We start from the raw sequence: 13,280 nt of genomic DNA on the forward strand, positions 1-13,280 counted from the left end.
TGTTCCTTTACTACTGGGATTTTTTCAAGTTAATGAAAATAAAAGAAAAATTTTAATTTTCTTGTACCTTTTGTCATATTATAAATCAAAATTATGTTAAAAATTAAAAAAAAACTTCTAACCAGTGAAGGAACAGGCATGTTCCTTCACTGAGAATAGATTTCCCAGTGAATGAATAGTATGTGTGAAATATGATTTTACATGGATAATTAGTAGTTCAGCGACATAGAGGACTCCTAAAATTCAGTTAAATGTTGTATGAATAGTTCCCATAACAATTTCATTTAAATATGCAAATTTAATTGCTAAATTTATTTAAAGAATTATAATAATAATTAATTCATTATTTATCTTTATAAATGTAGTGATTAGTTATTACATCATACCTTAGACACCTTAATAAACTATGTTTATTAACCAAATATAACAACTAAATATAATAATAAAAGCTTGAATGGAAAATTTCCTTGCAGGATTTTGTGCCAATAATTAGCTAAATTATTATCTTATTGCCGTCTTTAATGTCCTAACGGGAACTGGTAGGAAAAATCCATTTAAAGACAATTATCTAGGTGAAAAATGGATGAAGTTTTTTTTAAGGCGACATCCACCGATAACTCAGTGCAATGCGAAGATAATTTCAAAAGGCAAAACTTCCCTTAGAGAATAATATTCGAAATACTGGTTTTAAGAACTTCAGAAGAATCTTTAGGATGGAAAAAAGCCCTGGCTTCCTTTTATAAAGTGATTGCATTTACAATGCGAATGAAACAAGAGTTGAATACTGCCCTTAAACGGGCAAAATCTTCGGCATTAAAAATTATAAGGATTTATATTCTAAAGTACCTAGGAAAGAAAAAGTACCTTCATTGGTAGTTTTTCCTTACAGAAGAATTCGTTGAGATATTACAGAATCAGTCCCTGCTGCATATTTCATTGGAAAAAGCTATTCATGAAATGAAACGATGACCGCAGTAACATTTTACAAATGTATTGCAAATGTTTCTACCCATGGCTAATTAAAAATGCAATCAAATTCCATATTTTGCTTCTTCTGGATAGGTATAAATCTCATATCAATTTGATACTGAGCAAGTTTTGTTCCTCAAAACAAATTTTCCTGTTTAGTTTTCTACCTAATTCATGGAAATATCTCGTTAGATCTTGAAAACAAAAGAATTGTAAAACAATATGTCTAGAAAATTTTACATCCATTTTTAAATAAGATTTGAGGCATCAACTGATGAAGTTAAAATGCTTTTATGAAATGCGATATTTTTCCATTCGATGTAGAAAACGTTGACTGTAACAAATGCATGCAAAACAGACACCAAGAGTTAATGAGCAACACAACTTATCAACAAAACACATGCTTTGAGAGTAACGATGCGCTATTTCTTCAGAAGCTTGAGAAGAAAATCTCACAAGTTATGTTGCAAATTTTTAAAGGAACATTGACGGAAAAGTTTAATCTCCCAAATATCCAATAGCCTGTGCTTTTTTCAATATTGAAGAATTTATTTCAAAAAGAACAATTGTATAATCAAATTTTGGCTCTGAAGCTGAGACAACTAAAATTAATAATGAAAGTATCTTGAAAACTGATTTTGAGATAAGTCCTCTTGAGGCATTGTTAGTTGCAGAAACAATTGGTTTCATAAGTAACTACTAGATATAAATCAATGAGAGATGGGTTTTACTCAAACTTCGAAACTCCTTTTTCTCATTTATTATCCAGTGAGGAATTCTGGAAATGGAACTGGAAAATCAAAAGAAATTTCGGAGATATTTCGGCCCAAAATTTGGAAAAAAGAGGAAGGTTAAATCAAAAGAAAAAGAAATAAATTACTCATGACGAAGAGAAAAAAAAATACTTAAAAAGACTTTTTAAAAAAAGCTTAAAAAATATGGGGAAAAGAGTAAACAAAAAAATGATCGAATTATAATAATAATAAAAACATCATCGGATTACACAATGATAAACATTTATAATTTAGAACGGAGTATTAAACTATGAGAAAAAAATGTAAAACATTTTTTTAAAATTTTGTATTCAAACATATTTTCCTTTCCATTCCATGACTGAAAAAAAAATTAAAATTTTCCACATTAACTATGGTTATATGTCGTAATTCCAAGAAAAATCTTGTTTTTAGATATTTGTGTGGCCTATGGATTCCTAACGAGCATCAAACATTCTCAAAATTAAGTGTTCATTCACTGGAAAATTTAGTGTTTATTCACTGGTAAGAACTGCTCCTTCACTTGGTCATCTTACTACTTATTATTTAAACCACCAAAAGCTTAAAACAATATTATGTAAGTTATCTAACTTTTTTTTACATAATTTGCATTTAATAACAAATATGTCGACACCATCATTTAGCTAAAATTACAAATTTTGAAATCTTTATAATTTTTTTTAAAGGCAAGCTAAGCTTAAGTGTTCTTTCATTGTTTAGTTTACCCTATAAGATGTTGAGAAATTTGCGATGTTGTGAGAGATGTTTAAAAATGTTGACTACGTATTTTTATTAATATTTATAAAATATATGTTCAAGAAATTGATAAATATATTATTCCAAATCTATGCATACGTATGTATATTATTGAAATTGTATCAGTTATTGAAAAACAAAATAAGGAAAATAAAAAATAATCACATTAAATAAGCACAATCTGGTGTATTCTATCAGAAGCACGCTTTTTTAAAACTAGACATTTGTTGAATAAAGTGTTTTTTATTCAAAATTCTTTACTAAATTGGAAATAAATTATTAAATGACTAAAAAAGAAACATTGTATTTTATAGTGTGAAAGAAATAAAAATAAAAAGATTAGCAAACGATTATTAGCGAAAAAAATATGAATGAAATTTTACGCTACGCGCGCGAAGTCAAGTTCCTCCCAAGTTTATCACATTTTAATATTAATCGCCCCAATCAGTTATTTCTTTATTGTCGCCAAATTATTTTCTTAAAAATAATTAATTTTAATTTTTCTCAGCTTCTAATATATAAAAACAGTTGAAACTTTAGATTTTTCAATTGAAAAATATGTAGATTAATATGGTATAAAAAAATTCATACCTTATAATTCAACATTTTTTCATCCTCACTTTAATCAAATAATAAAAAATAATAAATAATTATTAAAAATTATTTTTTGCATGAAATTAGCTTTGGGTAAATGAATTTTATGAGTGGGTGCAATTTTCTTTTGAATTGCTTCATTAGTTTTGAAAATATGACTGAAAACGCAAAAAGCGAAATTAACATTAAGGGGTACGAACTTTGAATCGCTCTCCTGACCAAACTATGGGGACCACATTTCCCAGATTGCGGCTACCCCCTATATTTTGAAGATAAGAAATCCAAATATGCAAAAAAAAAATGCATGTTTATTCAGAGAAAGTACGTTTTTGTGTCTGATTTCGTAACTTAATTAATAGTTAGCACTAATTAATTAGCATATTTGAGGTCACCCCCAGGAACCATTAAGATTGACACTTAGTTCGTGAAAATCCGATCATTAGAACGAAAGTTATTCAGGGTGATTCGTTTTTTTTTTTTTGCGGACTGTACATCCTATTAAACTATAGAAAAAACAACTTATTAAAATATATTAGTTATTTTGTGTGTTATGAAATAGCTATTCTTAAGAAATTTTAATATTAGATGCCAATTTCTCCATTTGTTTTCTATATATGCAATTATTTAGGTCATTAACAATTATCTGTTAAGCAAACATTTAAGTATAGATATTTAATTATTCCATTTATAAGATTACCACTTAAATGTACAGGATTCCCAGGAAAACCGTATACATCCTGTTAACTTTCAAACAGATTCAGCTATAGCTGTAAAATTGGTGTTTTAGTATAGTAAAGTGGCTTGGTGCTGTAAAGATGAGCCTGCCTACAGAGCCACCTTTGAAAAACTGTTAAGCTAACGTGTCTATCTGGAAAACGGAGCTTGATTCATGAAAAAGTGTTTTACAAAGTTGTATAGCGTCATAGATTAAGTACGATTCAATACTAAAATTTTAGAGTGCCTTAAACACGCATCTGCTTGATTATGATTATCTATAATGAGAATTGAGAAAACCATCATAGCTAAAAAGATCATTATTATTTGTTACATAATCCCTTTATTAACAAATGAAAATATTCTCTAAAGCTTAGCATACTGCGCAAAACAACTTATACCTGAGTAAATTTTGATCTGATGATCGAATTTTCACGAACTACAACTCAAACTTAAAGCATATTTGAAATAAAATAAAATTAATTCAATCCCTAGTTTTGATTTCCAGGTTCCTTTCAATAGCACTTCCCTTACTAGACTAAAAGTTCTTTGAGTTATAACTATGATTTTAAAAATATACTCAATTTCGATTTTGATCATTGTGAAATTCTATTTAATTTTTATCCTTTTAATAATTATATATATATATATATATATATATATATATATGCATGCTCATTTCATATGTTCATTTGTATGTTGCATGATGATATATACATATATTCGACAAAGCATAAACTGAAAATCTCATTTAACGATTCGAACTCCCCTCACTCGAATTAGGTAAGATCAAGTATTTGTATAATTGCAACAAAAAATTGGTTCTCCGTGTTATTTTATATCGGTTTCTGATGTTAGATTACAAGTAAAATCGACGTTAATAATTTCGTGACGCATAGGAATAACGTCCCCGAATTCGTATTTTAAAATTTACATGAAACCAAGTAATATATGTGTTTCTTATAATTAAACTTACGTTTTTAAAACGTGTTTCTATAAACTTAATTAGTAGAAACTCAACAAGAACCAATGAATGTCGATTAAATCATGAAAATATTACGTAAAATTGGAATTTCACATTTTAAATAATGCTATACGTATAGTTATAATCTTTCTTTTACGGAGTTTAACTTCTAACTCGGATTACATTAAATCTAATATCATGAAGCCGTTCCGGAATGTACATCAAATAATAAAAGTTGTATATTAGATGCCATGAATGTGTAGAATGAGTATATTGGGATACTTATCCAATTCAGAGGGCGGAAAATATCCTTTACTGTAGAAATATTATGCACCTTGGTATAATAGATTCTCATTACCACAGTACTCATAATGGCGGATACCAGAATTATTAAATGCCACATTTAACTAAACTTTACTGGTGTCAGATATAGTTTGGCGATTTCTGTGGCTTTCAAAATAAGTACCGACAATAAGAAATTAAAATTATTATAGAAATATTGGTGTTATTAGGACGGATGATAATAGAAACTATAGCAACCACAAAATTGAAGTTATAAAAATGTGAAAATAGGAATAAGTGCTATGTGTCGTAAGACGTGTTTTTTGGATTGTCTAACTTGTTTGCCAAATGACGGCGCTGATTAGACTTGTAAAGTATTTTACACATATTGAACTTTTACGCATGACTGTAATATCGGCAAAATTGAAGAAGATCGAAAAATAACATACTTTGCCAAAGAGTTCGACGTTAGTGACAGTGTTGTTTCAATGCTTTGGAAATTATTTCAAACAACTCTAATGTGTAGCAGGCGTCAAGAGAGAGTTCGTGTTCCATGTAGGACACCTGCAAAAGACGGGTACATGATGCTATCGGCAAAAAGCAACTGGCGCCAGTCAGGTATCAAATAAGTTTCATGTTGCTACTGGTAAGTGAACCTTCCGAAAAACGGTAGCCAGAACCTTGTAGAAGGACTATACACCCTCCGACCTGTCATGTGTATACTATTTTCTAGACGTCAATACAGCATCCGCTTGCAATAGTGTCTTCAGCATCGCAGTTGAAATGAAGAGGACTAGGCTTGATTACTATAGTAGATTCAGTTTATCGTCTGATTGTCGGCTCCAAATGATCTGGCAGGAGATTCGCACAGCTTATAGTCAAGAAGGCATACATTAAAGAGACCGATATCCTATATGTAGTGTGATGGTATAGGCTGGCATTTTATTTAATGGCTGTACGCTCCTCTATGTACTTCCAACTGGGACTATGACTAGCTCTGACATCTCACATTAATGACATTTTGCTGCCTCTTGTTCTAATGCCTTCATGACATACCCTTTCTCATTGACCTCAAACCCCAAGAAAACTTGAAGGGCTCTCCTCAGTTAGGCTTTATATACAGAGTAAGGCTCTATATATTATGGCGGAATTTAAAACTGCCATCATTGAATCTTGATTTGATAGTAATGCTATTAACCTGCTGGGATCGGTAAATGGTATGCAAGAACGCATAATTTAATTCAGATTAAAAAAATGAAGTGAATATTTTGGTAATGCTTAGAATAGGCTTTATTTCAATGGGCAAAACTCTTTTTTTTTCTTCTATTTTACCTTTTCGATGCTTTTTCCTGACCGAAAGGGGCAAGAAATGAGTTAATATCTATAAAATAAAATTTAAGACCTAAGAAGATGTCAGGCTAAATGCTTATGGTTGGTTGGTGTGTGTAAGCAATAAAATGTCAGCGATAAGATATATCATCCAGTTATCTAGAGGTAATTTTGAGAACTTTCTAAGTACTTATCTCGATAAACTAATGCACAGATTGACTTAAAAATTTCCCCTTTATAAAAGTGTGCTTTGTCACTACATTTTTCTCAAGCCTTTTACTTGACAATGATACAATGGTGCAAAGAGATGAGTAAATTGACCATTTCATAAACGCAATACATTACTATTACAGGAATTATTCATTTGTTTTATTACGCGAAAAAAATAATTACCTATCTATATTTTATTCAAAAACAACCAAGCATAACTGATTTACAAATAATCATACTGATATTAGTCTTAATAGAAATTGCAATTACCAGAAATAATCTAGGTGTATAATTAAACTACTTTTCCTTGACAAAATGATCGTTTTCCTTTTAAATAATTAAATTCGTTTCCATTTGAAACATAATGAACTTCCGAATGTATTTTTTGACTGCTTTTAGAATGAAGAGAATACCAGATTGCGAATAATAGAATAGATATATAGACAAATCCTCCCTCAGACCATTCTCTTGGGAGTGTTGAAGGAGGTCTGTAAGCAAACTATATGGTTGATATAAGGCATTCGAGAATGCTTAGCTAAAATAATTATGTCATCACATCGAATGTTGGGTGCATTTCGAAGATTGGATTCTAGGCTAGCACACAATAGGCAGGAATCTTCTAAGTGACTTTATTGACAACTCCTCTAATACTAAATAAAAGGAATGTTTATTCACTTATTTACTTAACGTTAAGCACATAATATATATTTTTATTATGTCAAGTATGAGAAAAAGATAAATTTGATATTTATTAAATAATTATAAAGTTTATAATGTTTATTTCTCAGTAAGTTGAATTGAGTGCATATAGCAAAGATTGGTTAGAATGAAGAAAGGGAAAAAATCATTTCAGAAAAAAAAAAAAATTTTTAATTGGGAGAAACTGGATTGGATTGTAAATATTTTTTAAATAAATATTTACGTAAATATATGTTTTCGAAGTAAGGAAAGGATCGAATGCATCAGGAAAAAAATTTAATGGAATTTCGAAAAAAGAAGTAGCTCTGAAAATACTTTTTTGTTTCATTTATACAAATACTTGAGCTTGCCAAATTCGGGTGTGAGAATTTCAAATCTGAAATTAGTTTTGCTCCTTAAGTTACATTTTTTTAATTTATGACATTTTTTGTCCATATTTTGTCGAAATGCTCAAGTTTATAAATGTTGCGACAACTTTTAGGTAAATTAGGGCATATTATCAGGATTAAAATGACACAGGAAATGCACATGCCCGGAAATGTCGTCGTACGAGGCTAGAGGCGCTTCCTCATTTTGACCTGTTCAACAACACGCGAAGAAACAGGTTATAATGGAGGAGTGCATCTAACGGCGTAGGATGATATTTCCGGGAATTGGTTTCTATGCAATTTTAATCCCAGTGATGAGCTCTAACTCACTTAGAAGTTTTCCACAACATTTATGCGAACCCTTATTATCTATAACTGTTTTAAACTTACATATTTCAATAAATAGACTAAAAATGTCATTTATAAAATCAGTAGCTTGGAGAGAGAGTCTGAATGCAGATTTAAAATCAGTAGTACGAAATTATCTAAAATCTGATACTTAAAAAAAATTTAAAACAAAAAACATTTATTTTTTTCTAAATGAAACAAACCTAAAAGAATTAATAACCTTAAATTAAAATTGATTATATAGTGAAAATTAAGCAATATTTACCAAACTAGATAAATAAAACGTTCGCAAAATATTAATAGAATATTTTCACAAAAGGCATAAAACCAACTCCAATTTTCTAAACTAACTCATTCGTTACCATTTTAATAAGTTCACAACTGAAATTTTGTTTACATTATGTTTTTTTATAATATTATATCCAAAAGTTAAACTGTATCCAAAAGAGGTTTAAAAATAATTCTGATTTTCTAAACTAACTCATCAACATGTACCATTTCAATAAAGTTTCAAATAAAAATTTGTTTAAATACCATTTTCTTTTATAATTCTCACCTTTCAAATTACTAAATAGTATAACAATTAGCAAGATCATTCACCCATTAATAGAATGTAAAATCCTTTTCTGAAAACGATATGAATAGATTTATGAATTGAAACAGTTTTAGATAGAAATTAATCTAGAAATTCGGAGTTTAGAAGCTCTTCACTTAATACCCTCTTCATATTTGTTGGCGCAAGGAAATGGGGGACAATTCGCTTTCGGCAAACACTTAAAGAGGGATATTATTTAAACATTTTCTCATTTAATTTAATCATCTAACACCAGAAGATATATTCTGGCACTTTTCCACCCTAGAATGATATTTTCTAATGCAATATTCGTTAAGGAGTAAAATTCTTTAGTAAATGAGGCATTTGTAATGTTGTTGCCAAGAAAAACTTGTAAAGAGCCTTATTGTTTAAATTAAAATCTATTCAATGATATACTTGCAAGTGACGTAGTGTGCGGGTATATCGATCCTGATTGATTGTTGAAACATGGTATTTGCTTACGTTAGCAACTGTTTCTATTTCGAGTGAACCAAGCCTGCCAAATATCAATTATCTTAAGTGACACATTCTATATTCTTTCACAAAGATTCTTTCACAAAATTTCAGTTCTTTCACTATGTATTTCTCACTTAACATAAAGACAGGCATGAAATCATGTAGAACATGCGTCGAAGTTGTCAGGTACGCAAAACAAAAATACATTACGGTTTCAATAAATGCATAAACAAATAATAAATCTAAGTTAAGTAAAAGATTTTATTTAATTTAATTTTTGAGCTCCCAGAGCAATCTTTTCCCCTTGGCATTTAATCAAACGCTATCGTTCTGAAATAACTTGTAACTGAGATATATTTAACATAATTTCCAATGAAAGCTCAATAAAGTTTAATGGTATTTAAAAAATTTTCCGTTTAATTAATACTTAAGGAGGAATATTACTGAAACATAATTTTATTTAATTTATTTTTTAATCACTCAAAGGAATCTTTTAACCCTTTTCACCTTCGATAATATTTGATCAGAATAACCCGTTGTAGAATAACTTGTTCTTTTAAATTACATATTTTTATCAGAATTTTTGCAGAAATTTTAGTAAAGATGAATAATTATACCTAAGCACTATTCCATTTAATTAATGCTTAACGATAAATATTATTGAAACATAATTTAATTTCATTTCATTTTTAGCACTTAGAGGAATTATTTTAACTCATTTACATATCGAATAATTTTTTAATCTTTAATATTTTAATCTTTTAACAACATTCATTACAGAATAAATTGTTCTTGTAAATGAACGATTTGTATCCTCATTACGGGAGAAAACTTTTTGAAGTTGAAGTTGATACATTATGCGATTTAATTAAATTGTAACCAAAATATGAGCATTATTTAAATATTATTCCATTTAATTTAATTATTCTCAAAAATTAATACTATTTTATTACGCCCTCTAATTTACTTATCTAGCTCTTATAAAAATATTTGTTCGCATGATATTCTTCAAAATACGAGCCATTGAGCAACTTATGTAACAATTTATGTAGAAAAATCTGTAAAGAAGCAAAATATTTCGACATCATCATCGTTAATTTAGTAATTTTATGTCAAAAGAAAAAAAATTTGTTATCCTTTTAATCATGAATTATATTCGATTTGACAAAATTCCTTTGGAAATAAAGTGTTTCAGTAAATTTTGAAATATTTATATTATAGTTTCTGCTTAAAATTTTAGTACGCATGCAAATTGCTTAAACTTAGTCTAAATAATTTAACTATTGCAAAACATAAATATTATTTAAACGTTATTTTACTTTATTTAATACATAATCTAGTGCACAGAAAACTCTTTTAACTCTTTCAAGTTTCGATGATATTACTCAAACGCTATTCTTTGTGGAATAAAATGTTCCAATAAATGACTTATTTATATGTTAATTACTGTACTAAAATCAGTGAAGATACAGAATTTGACTTTTCAGTAAACATGCACATTATTCAAGCATTATTTCATTAAATTTAATAATAGAGGAATTAAGAAAATATTTTAACCTTTTGTAACTTAAATGATATTGTTTTGACGATATTTGCAATGGAATAAAATGTTCTCGGGAGTGAGCTATTTAAATATAATGCTATAGCTATTTATATGCTGAAAATCGGTTTAACAAAATGAATAAGTATATTTCATCAATATAAACTATATTTAAAATTAAATTAATATTTCTTGAAAAAAATTATAATTATTCACATCAATATTGCGCATTCAATATAAAATAAACAATATTCGTAACTATACTTATTTATGTTATAGTAAAACAATAAATAAAATATGTATTATAGTATGTATGTAGTTTTTAAGATCACTTTAGAGATTTAATTTCAGTTCTTTTATCCTCGAAACTTTCTAACTGAAAATTTTATTTTTCTATAAATAATAGTCGAAATATTGTGTACATTGAAAGGCATGCTTTAAAATCTGTCCGATCTAGCACGGATGTATATTTGTTTAAAATGACCCTCATCTGAAAGCGAGTTATAGAACTTTTTGACCAATGTGTTACGCAAACAGGGGCTATAAACTCAGGAAGATGCACTTTAAATCTTTCGTGATTGAAAGTCGTCTTTGTATGGGAATTTCGAGAGAAAAGCAGTCTGTTTGTATTAGTCAACTTGTTTAACAACTGTAATGTATTAAAAAAAGAAATTTTGATTTTTACACTATCAATTTGATTCTGTAGTCTCTAATACTACATACTGTTTCAATTTTCACAAATGCATTAAAAATTTACGACTTCGAAATTTTCTCGTAAACATCTCACCTAAAGAAAAATAATTCAAACATCCAAATAATTCTTCAAATTATAAAAATTCAAAAATTCTATAATATTTAAAAGTAAAAAATTGCAAATTAAAAACAATATTCCTAGATTTTTAAAAGGAAAACATTCCAGCAACAGCCCCCAGAGATGTCATGAAGGATAAGGCTCTTCTACAATTGCGGAACCAACGACATGATTGTGGCAATGTGGTCAGCACTGCGCACTCATAGATATGTACTTCTAATAAATGTAAAATATTTTAGAATATCCACTTTACTAATGTTTTCACTTTGCATTCAAAATTTCATATTTAATTTTTCTGCTAAATTATATACAGAATTAAGAAGTGCGTTGTTTTTTATTGTTTAATTCATAAATGTTTGTAAAAAAAACTTTTCTTTTACAGAATGACAACGTCATTGTGCCACGTAGACTCTTTAGGTTTCAAGCATATGTTTGTTGATAAAAGTCTTATATTACACTATGTGTGTAGACAACTTCATAGACATTATTCAACACAATTAAGGTCTCATGAGAGGCACCTGACGGCATGGAAAAAATTTTTAAGAAAACACCAGAATACATTTCTTCAACCAACAGTATGTAGGTTTCATTCTTATTGCGTCAATTATGAATATCAAAAATTATTGACTAGTTTTTTTTCTTAATTAAAGCAAATACCTGTCATAAATCAGCATTATGTACGTTTTATTCTTATTACACCAAATATGAGATTAAACGCATAAACTTGGTTTTAAAAGATCAAAACATCTTTCTTCCATCAACAGTGCTCGAAAAAAAGTCTTCAAAAAGATGTAAAAATTTGTATACCTTACAAATTGTGTTGGTTGTTATAGATTCAGAAAAAAAATAAACAACAAATATTAAAAATTATTTTCCGCATTTAACTACATTTAAAAAAAAACTTTATAATTGGGTGCAAAAATTTTCGGGCTTTTGATTTACGGCGAAGTACGCAGAAAGTAAAATTAACATCAAAAGGGTCCAAACTTTGGCCCACTCTTTTGACCAAATTATTGAGAATTACATTTCTCAGATTGCGGCTACCCTTTGTATTTCGGGGGTCAGTAATTCGAATCCTTTAGAAAAAGGTATATTTATTCAAAGAAACGTTTATCTGGTTAAGCCCTTAAACCAAGTCTTGGTATATGAAAATCCAATCAATAAGCTACTCAAGGTGTTCGGGTTTTTTTATGTCGAAATTATAAATATATTGCCTTAATTTCCTATTTTGTTTAATTTATTACAATTATTTCATATTTTATCGACAAAACACTCACTACAAAAAATTTAACTGTAGTAGTTTTCATGTACAGTGAGAAAAAAAGGACATTGCAACTATAGACATCTTGGCATAACCTATTAAAAACATTAAAAGATATATTATAAATATTAAGGTTTCTGGGAAATGTATTAAAAATGTTGTAATGTCAATATAAGAAGAAAGCTTTTTAAGTAATTGTTACTACAAAATAAACTTACAAATAGTTTTAATTTTGTAAGATGTGAGTCCTTTTACAGAAGAAGAAATCATATTCAAAATATCAGTATTCTGTTAGAATTTTCATACTAAAATTATGGTAAAATAACCAGCAGTAGTCTGTCCGTCCAATTTACGGTTTATTTACCTTTTACCCTTTACAACGAGTAAGGTTTTAAAACCCTGTATTCAAGACTATACGGTATTTCAGCCATTTACAACTAGCATGGTTTCAAAAACATTAAAGAGAAATTTGACTGTACATAAGAACTAGGATTTTCTTTGGGTAATGTATATTGGAGAGAGCAGGATGCAAGGACTCTAGAAACTTTTCATGTGTCGAACGGAATGGAGGATTTTGGTGTCAGCGTGGGAACTTACAAGGGAAACTAGGG

The 13,280-nt window shown here is 28.6% G+C and overlaps 1 protein-coding gene across 1 annotated transcript in view; it reads left to right on the forward strand.

Moving 5' to 3' along the window:
* The window catches only part of LOC110282933 (uncharacterized), a 338,382-nt gene that overhangs the window by 247,660 nt on the left and 77,442 nt on the right, over positions 1-13,280 (forward strand). The window contains exon 13 of the mRNA XM_087161146.1: positions 11,791-11,983. Within this exon, the coding sequence (XP_087017272.1) occupies positions 11,791-11,983 (193 nt within the window). The remainder of the gene's footprint in view (positions 1-11,790; positions 11,984-13,280) is intronic.

Source organism: Parasteatoda tepidariorum, chromosome 1 (assembly GCF_982258835.1).
Source record: "Parasteatoda tepidariorum strain Cologne lab strain chromosome 1, Ptep-v5.0, whole genome shotgun sequence".
NCBI classification, from domain to species: domain Eukaryota; kingdom Metazoa; phylum Arthropoda; class Arachnida; order Araneae; family Theridiidae; genus Parasteatoda; species Parasteatoda tepidariorum.